Source organism: Entelurus aequoreus, linkage group LG12 (genome assembly GCF_033978785.1).
Source record: "Entelurus aequoreus isolate RoL-2023_Sb linkage group LG12, RoL_Eaeq_v1.1, whole genome shotgun sequence".
NCBI classification, from domain to species: domain Eukaryota; kingdom Metazoa; phylum Chordata; class Actinopteri; order Syngnathiformes; family Syngnathidae; genus Entelurus; species Entelurus aequoreus.
In genome coordinates, this window is record NC_084742.1 from 49,563,275 (window position 1) to 49,581,605 (window position 18,331).

Genomic DNA, 18,331 nt, shown 5'->3' on the forward strand with positions numbered 1-18,331 from the left:
AGAAGGTTTTTTACGGCCCTTGGGATGATCTTGATTTATTATTAGAACCGGCCCGCAGACCGCAGATCTTTTACACGCACCAATACTACATTTCCCACAATGCAACGGTGACGCACCGAGCAGTAGGCTGCTTCATTTCAATATTTATTGGCACAGCAGTCGTCAGCATCACAGTAAAATTAACTTTCAGATACCCATCAAAAATGGCAAAACGGAAGGTGGACACTGAGAACCGGGGGTTTCAAACAAGGTGGGAGTCGGAGTATATGTTTTTGGAGGTAGCTGGAAAACCTGTGTGTCTTCTGTGTGGAGAAAGTGTGGCGGTACTGAAAGAGTATAATCTGAGACGACATTATGAAACGAAACACGCGGACAAAAACAAGAATATGGACATGGAACAAAGGCTACAAAAGGCAGAGGAATTAAAACGAGGCCTCAAATCTCGACAGGCTCTGTTCAAAAAAGCCAAATCACAAGGCCAGGCTGCTGTCAAGGCCAGTTTTATTTTGGCAGAAGAGATCGCTAAATCAGCCCGGCCATTTACGGAGGGAGATTTCATCAAAAACTGCATGATTAAAGTTTGTGACGAAGTTTGCCCAGAAAAAAGGCAACTCTTTTTAAATGTGAGTCTGAGCAGAAACACCATTGCCGAGAGAGTAGACCAGTTGTCCATCAATCTAAAAGAGCAGCTTGTGAAAAAGGGAAAAGATTTCATTGCATATTCCTTGGCTGTGGATGAGAGCACCGACATTTCTGACATTGCCCAGTTGTCAATTTTCATCCGCGGAGTGGACTCCAGCCTAAGCGTGACAGAGGAGTTTTTGGCTTTACGTCCTATGCATGGCACAACTACGGGGCATGATTTGTATGAAGAGGTGTCAAGATGTGTAAATGAGATGGAGCTGCCTTGGGAAAAACTCGTGGGTTTGACAACCGACGGAGCACCTGCGATGTGTGGACACAGGAGCGGACTGGTAGCGAAGATACGGGAAAAGATGCATGTTCACTGCATGTTACTTCTCCTTAAACAAAGTGTTGTTTTTGATTTATAGATTTTTGCACTTTATTTTATTGTATTTCAATTTAATTATATTTTAAAAATATTTCAGTTGAGTGGATGATAGAAAATTGCTATTATTGTTTTTTTTCTTTGAAGTAAATTTAGCCCACTTTTGCTAAAATAGAAAATATAGGCTACTGATGGTGCCTTGAATACCGGTTTCTTTCATTTAATGTTCATGTTATGGGGATTTTTATATAAAGGAAATTTGTATTTTGTGTCTGTTGAAAATTAAAGATTACTGACAGAGCCATAAGAAAATATTGCTTTATTTATCTGATCATATTGGAATATATTTGTTAGGTTTTCAGTAGGTTCAATTAGGTTCACTAGACTATATGCGTCATTTAAAAATTTTTCAATGAACATTCGAACAGTCCGGCCCTCGGCTTGTAGCTAAATTTTTTATTTGGCCCTCCGTCCATTTGACTTTGACACCCCTGCTCTGGAGAGACTTCCAGTCTGAGGCACTGCAGGCTCCAGTCCAGACAGAGATGCAGTTGGTCAGTAGGCTCTCTATAATGCCTCTGTAGAATGTGGTGAGAATGGGCTGAGGGAGCTTTGCTCTTTTCATCCGACGCAAAAAGAGCATGTGCTGCTGAGCTCTTTTTATAGGAGCTCCGGTGTGTAGGGACCATACTTGCCAACCCTCTCAATTTTCCAGAGAGACTCACGAATTTCAGTGCCCCTCCCAAAAATCTCCCGGGGCAACCATTCTCCCGAATTTCTCCCGAATTTCTACCCGGACAACAATATTGGGGGCGTTTCTTAAAGGCTCTGCCTTTAGCATCCTCTACAACCTGTCGTTACGTCCGCTCCATACAAACAGCCTGCCGGCCCAGTCACATAATATATGCAGCTTTTACACACACATAAGTGAATGCAAGGCATACTTGATCAACAGCCATACAGGTCACACTGAGGGTGGCCGTATTAACAACTTTAACACTGTTACAAATATGCGCCACACTGTGAACCCACACCAAACAAGAATGACAAACACATTTCGGGAGAACATCCACACCATAACACAACATAAACATAACAGAACAAATACCCAGAACACCTTGCAGCACTAACTCTTCCGGGACACTACAATATACACCCCCGCTACCCACCACCACCACCTCAACTCTCCTACCCCCATCTCCCGAATCCGGAGGTCTCAGGGTTGGCAAGTATGGTAGGGACCGGGTCATATTGTCAGTTATCTGCACCCCCAGGAACTTGGTGCTGCTTACCATTTCCACCGCTGTGCCGTTGATGAAGAGTGGAGCGTGGCTGGACTGGTGCTTCCTGAAGTCGACGATGATCTACTTGGTCTTGTCAACGTTCAGGACCAGGTTGTTGGTTCTGCACCAGTCAACCAGATGTTTCACCTCCTCCGTGTAGTCCATGTCGTTGTTGTCACGGATGAGGCCCACTACTGTTGTGTCGTCCGCATACTTCACAATGTGGTTAGTAGTGGACCTGGCGCAGCAGTCATGGGTCATCAAGGTGAACAGCAGCGGACTCAGGACGCAGCCCTGGGGGGAGACGGTGCTCAGGGAGATGGCACTGGAGGTGTTGTCGCCCACCCTCACAGACTGGGGTCTGTCTGTGAGGAAGTCAAGCAGCCAGTTGCATAGGGGGGTACTGAATCCAAGGGGGGCCAGTTTGCTCACCAAGTGCTGCGGGATGATGGGTGTTGAATGCCGAGCTGAAGTCCAGGAACAACATCCGCACGTGTGTGTCCTTTCCTTCCAGATGTTCTAAGCTCAGGTGGAGTGCAGAGGAGATGGCAACCTCTGTGGAGCGGTTAGGGCAGACCTGGGCATTCTGCGGCCCGCGGGCCGCATCCGGCCCTTTGTACGTCCCTGTCCGGCCCGCGTGAGGCCAATTATAAATTACAAAATAAATTTTAAAAAGTATCTATGTCGAGTGTGCAATACAACGGTGCTGCTTTTGTTTTGAAAATCGTTATTTGTATTACTTCCGTGTGGACGTATGCGTGTGCGTGATTGTGAGTGAATGTGAACAGCTGCAATTACAAATTACAAAATAAAGTTTAAAAAACATCTATGTCGTGCGCGCAATACAACTGTGCTACTTTTATTTTGAAAAGTATTATTTATGGGCGTGTGTCCGTGTGTAACCTGCGAGTGAAGGTGCACATGCAGCGACAAGTGATGCACGGTTTACACCCGAGACACTAAAAAGAGAAAAGTTGATGAAGAATGACGTGTTTCCAACAAGACATGGACTGCAAAGCAACGCTGCTCAAGCGTCTGCTGCGCGCAGCAAATATGCCGCGCACCAAATCAAATCCCATCTGAATTCTAAACAAAATAAACATATTTATTCTATGTAATTTTGCAATGCAACTTTGAGTGACGGTGACAACAAGCGGCCCTAACGATGTTCGTCAACACCGTTCAATTATTGTAACGTCTATTGAGATGCTTCGAGGACAGGAATTATATCGATCACTTTATTGAGCAAAACTGTTTATATTCGGACATAACCACACCAAAAACATGAGTAAAACACTTCTATCTCGAAAAACTAGTCATTTTCTGCCGTACAAACCAGGCCAAAACCAACTTGTCATCTGTCACCAACACGCATAGCACTAAACCACTGGTGCTATGCTGGCCACACAAAAAGTCAGACAACTCAAACACCACACAAAGTTACACTATGACTCCTCAGTCATACGTGTGCTTATTTTACTGTCATTTATTATTAATGTTAATTTATTTATATTAGTCATGGAATGCTGTTACACACACTATGTTGAAGTATTACTATTATTATTAATTATTATTATTATTATTATTATTATTTATCTTACGATATATATCAAAAATAATATTGAGCAAAATTTAATTGAAATATTGTCGATGTGGCCCTCCAGCAGTGCTCAGGTTGCTCATGCGGCCCCCGGTAAAAATTAATTGCCCACCCCTGGGTTAGGGCGATAAGCAAACTGGTTTGGGTCGAATGTGGGGGGGAAGTCTGGAGACAATGTATTCCTTTACCAGCCTCTCGAAGCATTTCATTACAGATGTTTTTTGGGATAAGGTAAACATCTGTTCAGTATTTTAACATAAAAGTGTTTGATTGTGATGCATTAAAAGCCACAAAATACAACGGGTCCATCAGACCCACAAACACTGGCTGAGTAACAACAATATGAACACCACACAAGGGTTAAGATAGACTGATGCGAAGTGGAAAAGTGTTCTGTGGTCTGACGAGTCCACATTTCAAATTGTTTTTGGAAACTGTGGACGTCCTGTCCTCTGGACCAAAGAGGAAAATAACCATCCGTACTGTTATAGGCGCAAAGTTCAAAAGCCAGCATCTGTGATGGTATGGAGGTGTACTGGTTCCCAAGGCATGGGTAACTTACACATCTGTGAAGGCACCATTAATGCTGAAAGGTACATATAGGTTTTGGAGCAACGTATGTTGAATGGACGCCCCTGCTTATTTCAGCAAGACAATGCCAAGCCACATTCTGCATGTGTTACAACAGCGTGGCTTCGTAGTAAAAGAGTGCGGGTACTAGACTGGCCTGCCTGTAGTCCAGACCTGTCTCCCATTGAAAACGTGTGGCGTATTATGAAGCGTAAAATACGACAACGGAGACCCCGGACTGTTGAACAACTTAAGCTTTACATCAAGCAAGAATGGGAAATAATTCCACCTGAAAAGCTTCAAAAATTGGTCTCCTCAGTTCGCAAACGTTTACTGAGTGTTGTTAAAAGGAAAGGCCATGTAACACATGGCCTTGGTAAAAATGCCCCTGTGCCAACGTTTTTGCAATGTGTTGCTGCCATTAAATTTTAAATGAATGATTATTTGCAAAAAAAATTAAGTTTCTCAGTTCGAACAATAATATCTGGTCTTTGCAGTGTGTTCAATTGAATATAAGTTGAAAAGGATTTGCAAATCATTGCATTCCGTTTTTATTTACGATTTACACAATGTGCCAACTTCACTGGTTTTGGGTTTTGTATGTAGATGCATACATACAAACATGTATGCATGTGTATATGTATGTAGATACATACCTATAAACATACATGTATGCATGTAGTATGTATGTATGTACCTACATTTATGTATGCATGCATGTATTTATGTATGTAGTATTTATGTATGTAGGTATGTGTCCATGTATGTATGCAAGCTAGTGTTTTTGGCTCATATTTCCCGACTATGTTTCTATAATGAAATAATCCATTTGAGGAGTAACATTAACATGATAAAAACTTTCTGGATAACATTTTATGTTTTGTCACTCATTATATTAAAAATAAAACATAAAACTGTATGCACCAAAAAATAAAAAACAAAGAGACCCCCCAGCTGGCTATCATCTTTTAATTATCTGTTATGTGAGTTACAATCATCCAAATGTACAATTTTTTTTCTCTTATTTCAAACATTTACAACAAACATGTAATATTATGTCCATGGTAGTATTACTATGGATGCATCTCATGTCACTGAAAAAGAAACATTCATACTTAAAAACTAAAAAATATTAGACCCTTGTGTCTAATGTGCACGCACTTGTTAAAACTTGCCATACTTTCTTTTTAGTGTGCGACTGCTTGCTGCTTTTGTTTTTTACAATTCAAATTACACATAAATATAGTTCAATCTTGTCCTACACTGAAACAAAAATAATCTAATCCCAGTTTCCAGATTTCCTCAAATAGTGGCCTGTAATGACCTCCTGGCATCTGTAAAGCTGAAGTTGATGCTGACGTTGAGTTTTTATCGCTAATGAAATAATGAATAAACATCTCACTAACTAAGATGTTATATTTTATTTTTCATCAATCATATTATATATGACAAATCTTGTTTTTACAATTTTGTTTCTATCCAAACAAACACATGCACACAAAAAATGGAGATACACTGTTTTATTATTTGGTAATTAAATATTATTTGTTTTTTTTGTTTCAATACTTTTGAATTAATTTTTTATAGATTATTTTTATCTAAATGTAATACATTTGTGAAAAACTGTAAAAATAAAACAAAATGGTACAAAATTGGAGATACTTGGTTTTATATTTTAAACTGATAAAAAAAAATCAGAAGGGGGAAATTATTTAAGAAATGTATATTGTTTTCATAACACATTTTAAAATAAATTATAATCAACTTTGGAAAAAAATACAAATTGGGAATACCGCCTTCGTTTGGATGGTTATGCTGTTTTTTATGTATATACTTTATTAATTAAAAAAAATTCTGAAAAATGTCTAATAATATAATTGATTTGGCATGGCGAAGTTGGTAGAGTGGCCGTGCCAGCAATCGGAGGGTTGCTGGTTACTGGGCTTAAATCTCCACCTTCTACCATCCTAGTCACGTCCGTTGTGTCCTTGGGCAAGACACTTCATCCTTGCTCGTGATGGGTGCTGGTTAGCGCCTTGCATGGCAGCTCCCTCCATCAGTGTGTGAATGTGTGTGTAAATGGGTGAATGTGGATATACTGTCAAAGCACTTTAAATACCTTGAAGGTAGAAAAGCGTTATACAAGTATAACCCATTTATCATTTTATTTATCAAAAATGTATATACAGTATGTTTGGATTCATTATATTTAATTCAATAACACTTATTTTGGAAAAAAATAATTCAAAAAAACTATGGTGAAGCCTACTTTTTATTTGTGACAATATATTTGTATATTTAATTAAATCACATTTATTTGGACACTATTGGAAAGATACTGAGATAAATCCTTTAGTTCAGACACTATTATATCTATTTTTATTGGAGTTTATTTGATAAAATGACAATACATGCTTATAAATTGATTTTAATCAAATTAATTAATTTGGGTGATTAAAAAAAAAAAAAGAAGTTAATATTAGGTTGTTAATATTAAAAAAAATAAACAAACAGTCACCAGCTACTCTCTATTGTGGCCACTATATGGGGGAAAATGTTAACTAGACATGACTAATCAACTTGTGTTTGGCATTAGCACTTCCTTGCCCTAAATCTGTAGATCCTACATCAGTTGTTTTGGAACACTGGAAAAAGTATTGGGTTTCAAAAGACAGGAAAAAAAGAACATGCAGTTGTATATTTAATATGGAGACACATTGAGCCGCGTCATTCATAGCGTTGGGCAAAATGGCGTCACAGCTATGGTCGTCTATATTGCGTTGCATGCACAAGTTAAGAGTGACAGTCTTTTTATGAAGGACCTGAACGCATCACCCAAATAAATAAACCTCATTATTATGGCTTTTAGTGTAGTGGTGTTCCTACAGCTTCTAATTTATTTTTTTCATTATGCTCTACATTATATATAAATGTGTCGAACTGTTTGGTTGATAATGCAACATGGTACCTTGGCACATGACGACGATAGGAGGAGTAGGGGGGTACAAGGTAAAGTAGGTGCAGGCATTAATAGGAGTGGAGCTGGGTAAGCATTCTAGCTCTGGGCGGTTAGCCGTTGCTCAGTGAGAGAAGCCTGGTGCGACACCGTCTTGTTTTCGTGCGAACGGAGCTTGGAGACCACATTGATGAATGCACGGGTCTGGACTTCTTTGTGGAGAGGCTCTGGAATGATGAAGAGGAATTCATTAATTTCTATGATTTTTCCAAGAGGGCAACAACGTGGAGACAGTGGAGTATCATACTGATACATTGCTAATGCACGATAACCTGGTGAGCTAGCATCGGTTTATTGTTGGTATTTTTATCCAAGGGGAGACTGAGGGCAGCAAGACGTGGAGTGTAATTCTGAAGCGTCAAAGGCACTGAAACTGGGTTATTACTTCAGGACTTCTATTTTCATTGACCAGTTGTCGCTAAAATGAAAATAGCAAACAAGCTACAAAGGAAAAAAGGGTTTTAAAAACAAAAAAACAACATATAAAAGAAGAAAAACAGGAAAAACAAAAGAAGCAGTGACAGGACGACTATTTGTAAAGCAGTGTAACTGCTCCCAGTCGGATTCGGACTTTTAGCAAGTCCGAATCCATGGTTCTCGCCCGGAAAAGGGTGGAGTGCCATCTCCGGGTTGCGGAGGAGACCCTGCCCCAAGTGGAGGAGTTCAAGTACCTCGGAGTCTTGTTCACGAGTGAGGGAAGAGTGGATCGTGAGATCAACAGGCGGATCGGTGCGGCGTCTTCAGTAATGCGGACGCTGTATCGATCTATTGTGGTGAAGAAGGAGCTGAGCCGGAAGGCAAAGCTCTCAATTTACCGGTCGATCTACGTTCCCATCCTCACCTATGGTCATGAGCTTTGGGTTATGACCGAAAGGACAAGATCACGGGTACAAGCGGCCGAAATGAGTTTCCTCCGCCGGGTGGCGGGGCTCTCCCTTAGAGATAGGGTGAGAAGCTCTGCCATCCGGGGGGAGCTCAAAGTAAAGCCGCTGCTCCTCCACATCGAGAGGAGCCAGATGAGGTGGTTCGGGCATCTGGTCAGGATGCCACCCGAACGCCTCCCTAGGGAGGTGTTTAGGGCACGTCCGACCGGTAGGAGGCCACGGGGAAGACCCAGGACACGTTGGGAAGACTATGTCTCCCGGCTGGCCTGGGAACGCCTCGGGATCCCCCGGGAGGAGCTGGACGAAGTGGCTGGGGAGAGGGAAGTCTGGGCTTCCCTGCTTAAGCTGCTGCCCCCGCGACCCGACCTCGGATAAGCGGAAGAAGATGGATGGATGGAACCCAAATTAAAACACAGGTTAATCTGATTAAAAATCCTAATTGTTTAACAGCAAAAGTTATTTATCAAACGTGAGACAAAAGGAGACTAATGCTGCAGCATCCAAAGCTAACGCACAGAAACATTAAAATGTATTCAGTTTTGCAACTGATCAAACAGAAGACTGAGGGCAGTGAGTAAACGGAGCGCTGCAGCAAAGTGGAGAGTGTGTACTATGAAACTGTAACATTGATGTTTATATTTGTTATTTATCAAAGAAGAAACCTGACTGCTTCAGCAAAGTGGAAACTGGAGTATAAGGCACAAAAACTGGGTAACTGTATTTGCTTATCTAAATATACAATGAAAAGCAAACTCACCAGATCCCATGACTGCACAAATGAGGATCATGGAGTTATATTTAATTTCGGGTGCACTCCTTTCATCAGACAAAAGCTTGTGAAGAACCGCGACGAGGTCGGCAGCCACAAAGTGCTTCTCAGCTGCAACTACAAAAAAAAAAAGTGTATATGTGTGTACATATATCATTATACAAAACCCAAAACCAGTAAAGTTGGCACATTGTGTAAATCGTAAATAAAAACAGAATATAATGATTTGCAAATCCATTTCAACTTTTATTCAATTGAATAGACTGCAAAGACAAGATATTTAATGTTCGAACTGAGAAACTAAATTTTTTTTGCAAATATTCATTAACTTACAATTTAATGGAAATAACACATTGCAAAAAAGTGGCAAAAGCAAAAGCATTTTTACCACTGTGTTACATGGCCTTTCCTTTTAACAACACTCAGTAAATGTTTGGGAACTGAGGAGACCAATTTTTGAAGCTTTTCAGGTGGAATTATTTCCCATTATTGCTTGATGTATAGTTTAAGTTGTTCAACAGTCAGGGGTCTCCATTGTCGTATTTTACGCTTCATAATGCGCCACACATTTTCAACGGGAGACAGGTTTTGATTAATTGATTGATTGAGACTTTTATTAGTAGGTTGCACAGTGAAGTACATATTCCGTACAATTGACCACTAAATGGTAACGCCCGAATAAGTTTTTCAACTTGTTTAAGTCGGGGTCCACTTAAATTGATTCATGATACAGATATAAACTATCAGATATATACTATCATCATAATACAGTCATCACACAAGATAATCACATTGAATTATTTACATTATTTACAATCAGGGGTGGGGAGGGGGGGGGGGGTAGGATATGGACAGCAAGTAGTGGATATAGAGAGAGAGAGAGAGAGAGAGAGAGAGAGAGAGAGAGAGAGAGAGAGAGAGAGAGAGAGAGAGAGAGAGAGAGAGAGAGAGAGATCAGAAGGCATAAGAAAAAGTATCTGCATTTGATTGTTTACATTTGATTATTAGCAATCCGGGGAGGGTGTTAGTTTAGGGTTGTAGCTGCCTGGAGGTGAACTTTTATTGCGGTTTTGAAGGAGGATAGAGATGCCCTTTTTTTACACCTGTTGGGAGCGCATTCCACATTGATGTGGCATAGAAAGAGAATGAGTTAAGACCTTTGTTAGTTCGGAATCTGGGTTTAACGTGGTTAGTGGAGCTCCCCCTGGTGTTGTGGTTATGGCGGTCATTTTTTAAGGAAGTAGTTTGACATGTACTTTGGTATCAGGGAGGTGTAGTGGATTTTATAGACTAGGCTCAATACAAGTTGTTTAACTGTGTCCTCCACCTTGAGCCAGCCCACTTTGGAGAAGTGGGTAGGAGTGAGGTGGGATCTGGGGTGGAGGTCTAGAAGTAACCTGACTAGCTTGTTCTGAGATGTTTGGAGTTTAGATTTGAGGGTTTTGGAGGTGCTAGGGTACCAGGAGGTGCATGCGTAATCGAAAAAGGGTTGAACGAGAGTTCCCGCCAGAATCCTCGAGGTGCTTTTGTTGACCAGAGAGTAGATTCTGTAGAGAAATCTCGTTCGTTGGTTAACCTTTTTGATTACCTTGGTTGCCATTTTATCACAGGAAAGGTTAGCCTCTAGAATGGAACCCAGGTAGGTGACCTCATCTTTCCTGGTGATAACAATGTCACCCACTTTTATAGTGAAGTCAGGTCTTAACTACAGGCAGGCCAGTCTAGTACCCGCACTCTTTTACTACGAAGCCACGCTGTTGTAACACGTGCAGAATGTGGCTTGGCATTGTCTTGCTGTAATTAGCAGAGGCGTCCATGAAAAAGACGTTGCTTGGATGGCGACATATGTTGCTCCAAAACCTGTATGTACAGTAACTTTTAGCATTAATGGTGCCTTCACAGATGTGTAAGTTACCCATGCCTTGGGCACTAGTACACCCCCATACCATCACAGATACTGGCTATTGAACTTTGTGCCTATAACTATCCGGATAGTTATGTTCCTCTTTGGTCCGGACGACACAACGTCCACAGTTTCCAAAAACAATTTGAAATGTGGACTCGTCAGACCACAGAACACTTTTCCACTTTGCATCAGTCCATCTTAGATGAGCTCGGGCCCAGCGAAGCCGGCGGCGTTTCTGGGTGTTGTTGATAAATGGCTTTCGGTTTGCATAGTAAAGTTTTAACTTGCACTAACAGATGTAGCGACAAACTGCAGTTACTGACAGTGGTTTTCTGAAGTGTCCCTGAGCCCACGTGGTCATATCCTTTACACACTGATGTCAGTTTTTAAAGCAGTACCACCTGAGGGATTTAAGGTCACGGGCATGCTGAGGAGGAGGAGTGATTTCTCCAGATTCTCTGAACCTTTTGATGATATTACGGACCGTAGATGGTGAACTCCCTAAATTCCTTGCATTAGCTCGTTGAGAAATGTTGTTCTTGAACTGTTTGACAATTTGCTCACGCATTTGTTCACAAAGTGATGAACCTCGCCCCATCGTTGTTTGTGAATGACCGAGGATTTCATGGAAGCTGCTTTTATACCCAATCATGGCACCCACCTGTTCCCAATTAGCCTGTTCACCTGTTGTTCTGATGTTCCACATAAGTGTTTGATGAGCATTCCTCAACTTTCTCAGATGTTTTTGCCACTTGTTTTTGAAACATGTTGCAGGCATCAAATTCCAAATAAGCTAATATTTGCAAAAAATAAAGTTTTTCAGTTCGAACGTTAAGTATCTTGTCTTTGCAGTCTATTCAATTGAATATCGGTTGAAAAGAATTTGCAAATCATTGTATTCTGTTTTTATTTACGATTTACACAACGTACCAACTTCACAAGCTTTGGTTTTGTATTTAGGAATTGATGAGGTGGCGAGGGTGTACCCCGCCTTCTGCCCGAGTGCAGCTGGGATAGGCCCCCACCACCCTGAGAGGGACAAGCGGTAGAACATGGATGGATGGAATTTCTATTATACCCAAATCAAGTGCTGCAATAAGGCCCAGCGCCACCAGCGCTTCGTTCTGCATAATGATGTGCTCGCTGGTCGCCATGGTTACCAAGTGCTTGACTCCATCTCCCTGGATGACCATCTTGACCACCTCCTGAAAGCAGATGTTCAATTAAAAATTAAGGAAATTAAGATTTGGAAATACGAACAAATTTATCAACATTGGACAAAGACAAAAAGGATTGCTGAACAAGATCTTGAAATAGAAACATGTTCTTTAAAGGCCTACTGAAATGAATTTTTTTTATTTAAACGGGGATAGCAGATCCATTCTATGTATCATACTTGATCATTTCGCGATATTGCCATATTTTTGCTGAAAGGATTTAGTAGAGAACAACGACGATAAAGTTCGCAACTTTTGGTCGCTGATAAAAAAAGCCTTGCCTATACCGGAAGTAGCGTGACGTCACCGGAGGAAGGACTCCTCACATTTTCCCATTGTTTACAATGCAGCGAGAGAGACTCGGACCGAGAAAGCGACGATTACTCCATTAATTTGAGCGAGGATGAAAGATTCGTGGATGAGGAAAGTGAGGAAAGTGAGAGTAAAGGACTACAGTGCAGTGCAGGACGTATCTTTTTTCGCACTGACCGTAACTTAGGTACAAGGGTTCATTGGATTCCACACTTTCTCCTTTTTCTATTGTGGATCACGGATTTGTATTTTAAACCACCTCGGATACTATATTCTCTTGAAAATGAGAGTCGAGAACGCGAAATGGACATTCACAGTGACTTTTATCTCCACGACAATACATCGGCGAAGCACTTTAGCTACTGAGCTAACGTGATAGTATCGGGCTCAAATGCAGATAGAAACAAAATAAATAAACCCCTGACTGGAAGGATAGACAGAAGATCAACAATACTATTAAACCATGGACATGTAAATACACGGTTAATAATTTCCAGCTTGGCGAAGCTTAACAATGCTGTTGCTAACGACGCCATTGAAGCTAACTTAGCTACGGGACGGCGGCGGCGGCGGCGGGCGTTGTAGCTTTCGACGACACCCCGGCCGCCATCAGAGTCGGTAAGAAACATATATTTCCCCAAAGTTACGTACGTGACATGCACATAGCGACACGCACGTACGGGCAAGCGATCAAATGTTTGGAAGCCAAAGCTGTACTCTCGGTAGCGCGTCTGCTATCCACCTCAAAGTCCTCCTGGTTGTGTTGCTGTAGTCCGCCGCTAATACACCGATCGCACCTACAGCTTTGTTCTTTGCAGTCTCCATTGTTCATTAAACAAATTGCAAAAGATTCACCAACACAGATGTCCAGAATACTGTGGAATTTTGGGATGAAAACAGAGCTTATTTGTATTGGATTCAATGGGTCCGAATACTTCCGTATCAACCATTGACGTCACGCGCATACGTCATCATATCCAGACGTTTTCAACCGGAAGTGTGGCGGGAAATTTAAAATTGCACTTTATAAGTTAACCCGGCCGTATTGGCATGTGTTGCAATGTTAAGATTTCATCATTGATATATAAACTATCAGACTGCGTGGTCGGTAGTAGTGGGTTTCAGTAGGCCTTTAAAGGGGTCAGATGATGACTTTTTTTTCTACATTTCAAACAATTCTTTGTGGTCTACATAACATGTAAAGATGGCTCTCTGGTCAAAATTCTAAATGTAATTTTGAATTTGAATCAAAATTTAATTTTCCTGAGGGAACTCTCCTGAAGGAATCAATAAAGTACTATCTATCTATCTTTCTACAGAACATCTTCAAGTCGCTATTCAGGATGCGTCATTTTGTGGGCGGTCTTATTAACGAGCCTCCACTTTGACTGTGTCGTCTTCTCCTCAGCCATCTGCTGACAGATCTAAATTCTAACCGTACGCTAATTTGTATTAGAAATGGCAACGGCGGAGGATGCATGTGCATGCACGAGCCAGTCTGCCCCACAACAAGAGGATAGAGACAAAGAAGGAACTTGTTGACTACCTCGACTCGCGCAAAGATCATCCGGTAAATTTCTACCGTATATGGACTTACAACTGGGATGACACATCACAAATTGAGCAAATTTTTGGAGAAAGTATGAAGAAAGGCAAGATTTTTAGAAAAAAAACAAAGTTAACAAAATAGGACCCTTTTACATATACAGTATTTGACATCAACACAATAATACAAAGGACTGCGTTGTGGTTGCCCGCACCTGATGTCTTACCTTGGACTTGCTATGTCGAATCAGAGCAGAAAGAAGTCGATTGGACTCTCCCATCACCCCGGCGTGATCTTTAGCTTCGCACCACTCCACCAGACGCTCCACCAGCTTCGTGTTGGCGCCGAGCTGGTCCGCTGCCTCCACTGCCAACAACCAAAGTCAAGTATTTAGCACCCTTTTCTCGCTTCTTTTTTTCAGATCCGTTACATTTTGTACCTTGTGTATCAATAAGCATACGTAAAGTCCCCAAGAGTTTAAACTGGACCGGCGGCATCTCGGACTGCAAGAACTTCAACACCACGTCGGCCACTCCAGCAGATAGCATCTTGGATTTGTTCACGACTAGTGGAGACAAACCATAAAACATTTTCTTTGATTAATGGATTGCACATTCAAAACTGTGGGGCGACCAGATTTTGACCAGAACCAAGGTAATAGGAGTGTCAAAAGAAAATCGATTTTCAGATTAATCGCGATTCTCATTTGTAATGAATCTTAATTGATTAAAAAAATCAAAAATCAATTTGAAAAAAAGTGTTTTATTTTATCCAATCTGTCGTGTGCAGCTACGCAGACAAATCATATTGTTGATGTACAGATTTACTTTAGAAAAGAGTAAACAAGTGTTGGATACTGCCTTATTTGTATTTGCCTTATTTATATTTGACTTTATTAAATGTTTGGGAAGTATTTTATTTAACAAAACCCGTTTTCTTTGAAGAAATATAGAAATGTATCAGAGCTGTTCATCTAATTTATGGACGCATCATAGAACTGGCACCCAATGTTATTTAAAAAGTATTGAATCATTTCGAATTGTTTTGAATCTATTCTGAATCGAATCTTTATCCCCTAGAATCGAATGTTATTTAACTCCCGCCATCAGTGTGTGAATGTGTGTGTGAATGAGTGAATGTGGAAATAGTGTCAAAGCGCTTCGAGTTCCTTAAAAAAAGGTAGAAAAGTGCTATAAAAGTACAACCCATTTACCATTTACCAACTGTGCGGTGCCCAAAGATTCACAACATGAGTAATGAGTTACTTTAAAGGTTAGACTTGAAGGTTTGACATTTTCTGGCTTTCACCACTGTGGTCACGGCACAAGGTTGCATTGATGTTTATGTTCCGGCCTTTCAGATCAGTTCCATGTCTACTTAGGTTGTTGACACTTCTTAGCACACAGCTACATATGAAGAAAGGCTGCACACGCCCAACATTGTGGCGCTAACACAAAGCGACTCTGACACTATCTGACAGAATATTACTAGGACTGAGGTGGGAGTCTTTGGGCACCTTACGATTCAATTACGATTCAGGAGCTACGACTCCATTAAAAATCGATTATTAATTAATCTTTAGATTATTTATTTTTTATTTTCATTTCACTAAAGGTGTTTATTCGCAACTTCAAAAAAAAAATTGGAATAATAAACATCCATCCATCCATTTTCTACCGCTTGTCCCTTTCGGGGTCGCGGAGGGCGCTGGAGCCCATCTCAGCTGCATTCGGGCAGAACAGTTAAATTATTTCCAAAATGTATTAAATTTATGAAAATGTGAAAACTGGAACATAAGTGCACGATAAAGGACTTGGTCGGATCGCTCGGTGAGATGGCTCGCTGCAGTCAGCCAAATTTTAGAACTATCTGCATTACTTTGTTTACAATAACTAAATCGATTATCGATTATTGACATTTACTAATCAATTTTATAATCGTCCATATATCGTCCAATGCATCTAAATATCGATTATTTCCCCCACCTCTAGTAATTAAAAGTTAACCAGATGCAGAAACTTGGTAAAATATTCAGGCACTTTGTAGTTAAGTTGCAATTGTGGTCAATCCATAGCTTTGTGTATCCTAGTATTTTTATGTTCTGGGGTTTTAGATTGATTTTAACCAATCTAATTGAGAAAAAAAACTAAAAAAAATCACATGTACAAAAGTATTTACAGTTTTTGCTCAGTACTTTGTTGATGCACCTTTGCATCAGGCCAATACCATCCCTACAGTGAAGCATGGTGATGGCAGCATCTTGCTGTGGGGATGTGTTTCAGCGGCAGGAACTAGGGGATTAGTCAGGATAGAGGGAAAAATTAATGCAGCAATGTACAGAGACATCCTGGATGAAAACCAACGCTTCCTATTTATCCTGATGGAGCTTGAGAGGTGTTGCAAAGAGGAATGGGCAAAACTGCCCAAAGATAGATGTGCCAAGCTTGTGGCAACGTATTCAAAAAGACTTGTGGTTGTAATTGCTGCCAAAGGTGCATCAACAAAGTACTGAGCAAAGGCTGTGAATACTTATGTACATGTGAGTTTTTTGTTTTTTGAATGTCTTTAATAATTTTGCAACATTAAAAACATTGTTATTATGTGGTATTGCCTGTAGAACATTGATGACAAATATGAATGACTAAGGTTGTAACATAATAAAATGTGGTAAAAGCCCTGAAGACTTTCCAGATGCATTGTACACTGTAGTACATCACACATTTACAGTTTCACACTTCAACATGTCCAAAAAGAAGTAAATGGAAGGAGAGCTTATTCGATACTAGCCTGTATTTAGTTTTACAGCAATTACTAACATTTTGATCAATCTGTAAAACAAACAGATGAATAAATAAATACATTGTTTAATCCTTCGTACTAATGTTTACTCGACATATCGATATGCTAAATGTTTAAAACATTTAGCAAATCGATATATATCTTTTGTTGAGAAGAAGTGTTGTACATAGTTTACTTTGTGGATAATTTTAACTGTTTGCAAAATCTATCAAATCATTAAATTTCAATATGTAACACAGTTAGTGAATGAAACATACTTTTATAGTTATTTCTCCATATTTCAACACAATAAGTTCAATATGGTAACATGGGAGTACATTAAATGTAGTGACTTTTGGTCCCAAACATCTTTTGCTTTATTCATTATTGAAGTACACCTAATGTTGCACGTTTCTAATGTGAGAATTCCAGTTTATTTGATCATCTATTAATATTATGCTTTGAAATTAGATTTCTGTTACTCTGTCAATGTGTACTCTGTCTATTTGTGTTTGACTGTATTTTATACTGTTACGAAATAAACATACTTTTAGTTTTACTTCAAGGAACTTAATTGTCATAGCAGCACAGGTGAGACACATTAGAGGACACACAATTTAGTAACAAAGTTCCCAGATTTAGCCCAAATCTACTTATATTTAAGGTAAACATCCTTAGATTCAAGGTTTCCCTGTGAGTACCTCCCACATAAAAGAAACTTGAGGGTTCCTGGTATGAATCCAGCTTCCTCCATTTTAGTCACTGCTGTTGAGTCCTTGGGCAAGACATTTCACCCACCGGTGCTATCCACACTGATGTATGAACCCTTGCAAAATAAAGTCGTAATCTCACTTGGACTATGAAAAGGTTCAAAAGTAAATGCATGCACACACATCGTGATGGAACGGCTATAATGCTAATGTAGCTCATACAGTATCCATCAATCCATTTTCTACCGCTTGTCCCTTTCAGGGTCGCTGGAGCCTATCTCAGCTGCACAGTAGATTGAGTAAATTTGGATTTACCAGGTATGGCTAGATTTCGTAGTGCGCTAAGAGCAGCGTGTTGCACAGTAACGTTGCCTTCCACAACGTGGCGGTCAAGCAGTTCCAGTAGCTTCTGTACGATGCCGGTGTCCACCATGTGGATACAGTTACCATCTGTGAACGCAAACATGGCAGTCAGGAGAAGTAGGAATGTAAGTGAATAAACAGCAATGTAAAACTAAAACTTACCGTTGCGGGCAAAATTAGCAATAGCAAGAGCCCCGGCTAGTTGTAGCTGGTGGTTATGAGACGGTATCCAGGAGAGAACTCTCTGGAAGACGCTCCCTTTTCCGCCCTCAAACAGCTTTTGCATGGACTCATCTGGAGAAGACAATCATAGTCACATGATGTAATGGTGCCAAGCATGCCGCCTGTGGACACTATGTACCCTCTTA

At 40.5% G+C, this 18,331-nt stretch overlaps 1 protein-coding gene across 4 annotated transcripts in view; it reads right to left on the reverse strand.

Moving 5' to 3' along the window:
- Nucleotides 1–5,414: 5,414 nt before the first annotated feature.
- The window catches only part of rap1gds1 (RAP1, GTP-GDP dissociation stimulator 1), an 82,980-nt gene continuing 70,063 nt past the window's right edge, over nt 5,415–18,331 (reverse strand). For 2 of the 4 annotated variants that reach the window (XM_062066169.1, XM_062066167.1), the window contains 7 exons: nt 18,126–18,257; nt 17,916–18,050; nt 14,552–14,677; nt 14,327–14,478; nt 12,116–12,242; nt 9,120–9,248; nt 5,415–7,645 (listed from right to left, as the gene is read on the reverse strand). In XM_062066169.1, the coding sequence (XP_061922153.1) occupies nt 7,518–7,645; nt 9,120–9,248; nt 12,116–12,242; nt 14,327–14,478; nt 14,552–14,677; nt 17,916–18,050; nt 18,126–18,257 (929 nt within the window). In that variant the 3' untranslated portion in view covers nt 5,415–7,517. The remainder of the gene's footprint in view (nt 7,646–9,119; nt 9,249–12,115; nt 12,243–14,326; nt 14,479–14,551; nt 14,678–17,915; nt 18,051–18,125; nt 18,258–18,331) is intronic. The other 2 variants (XM_062066168.1, XM_062066170.1) reach the window with 1 other exon arrangement.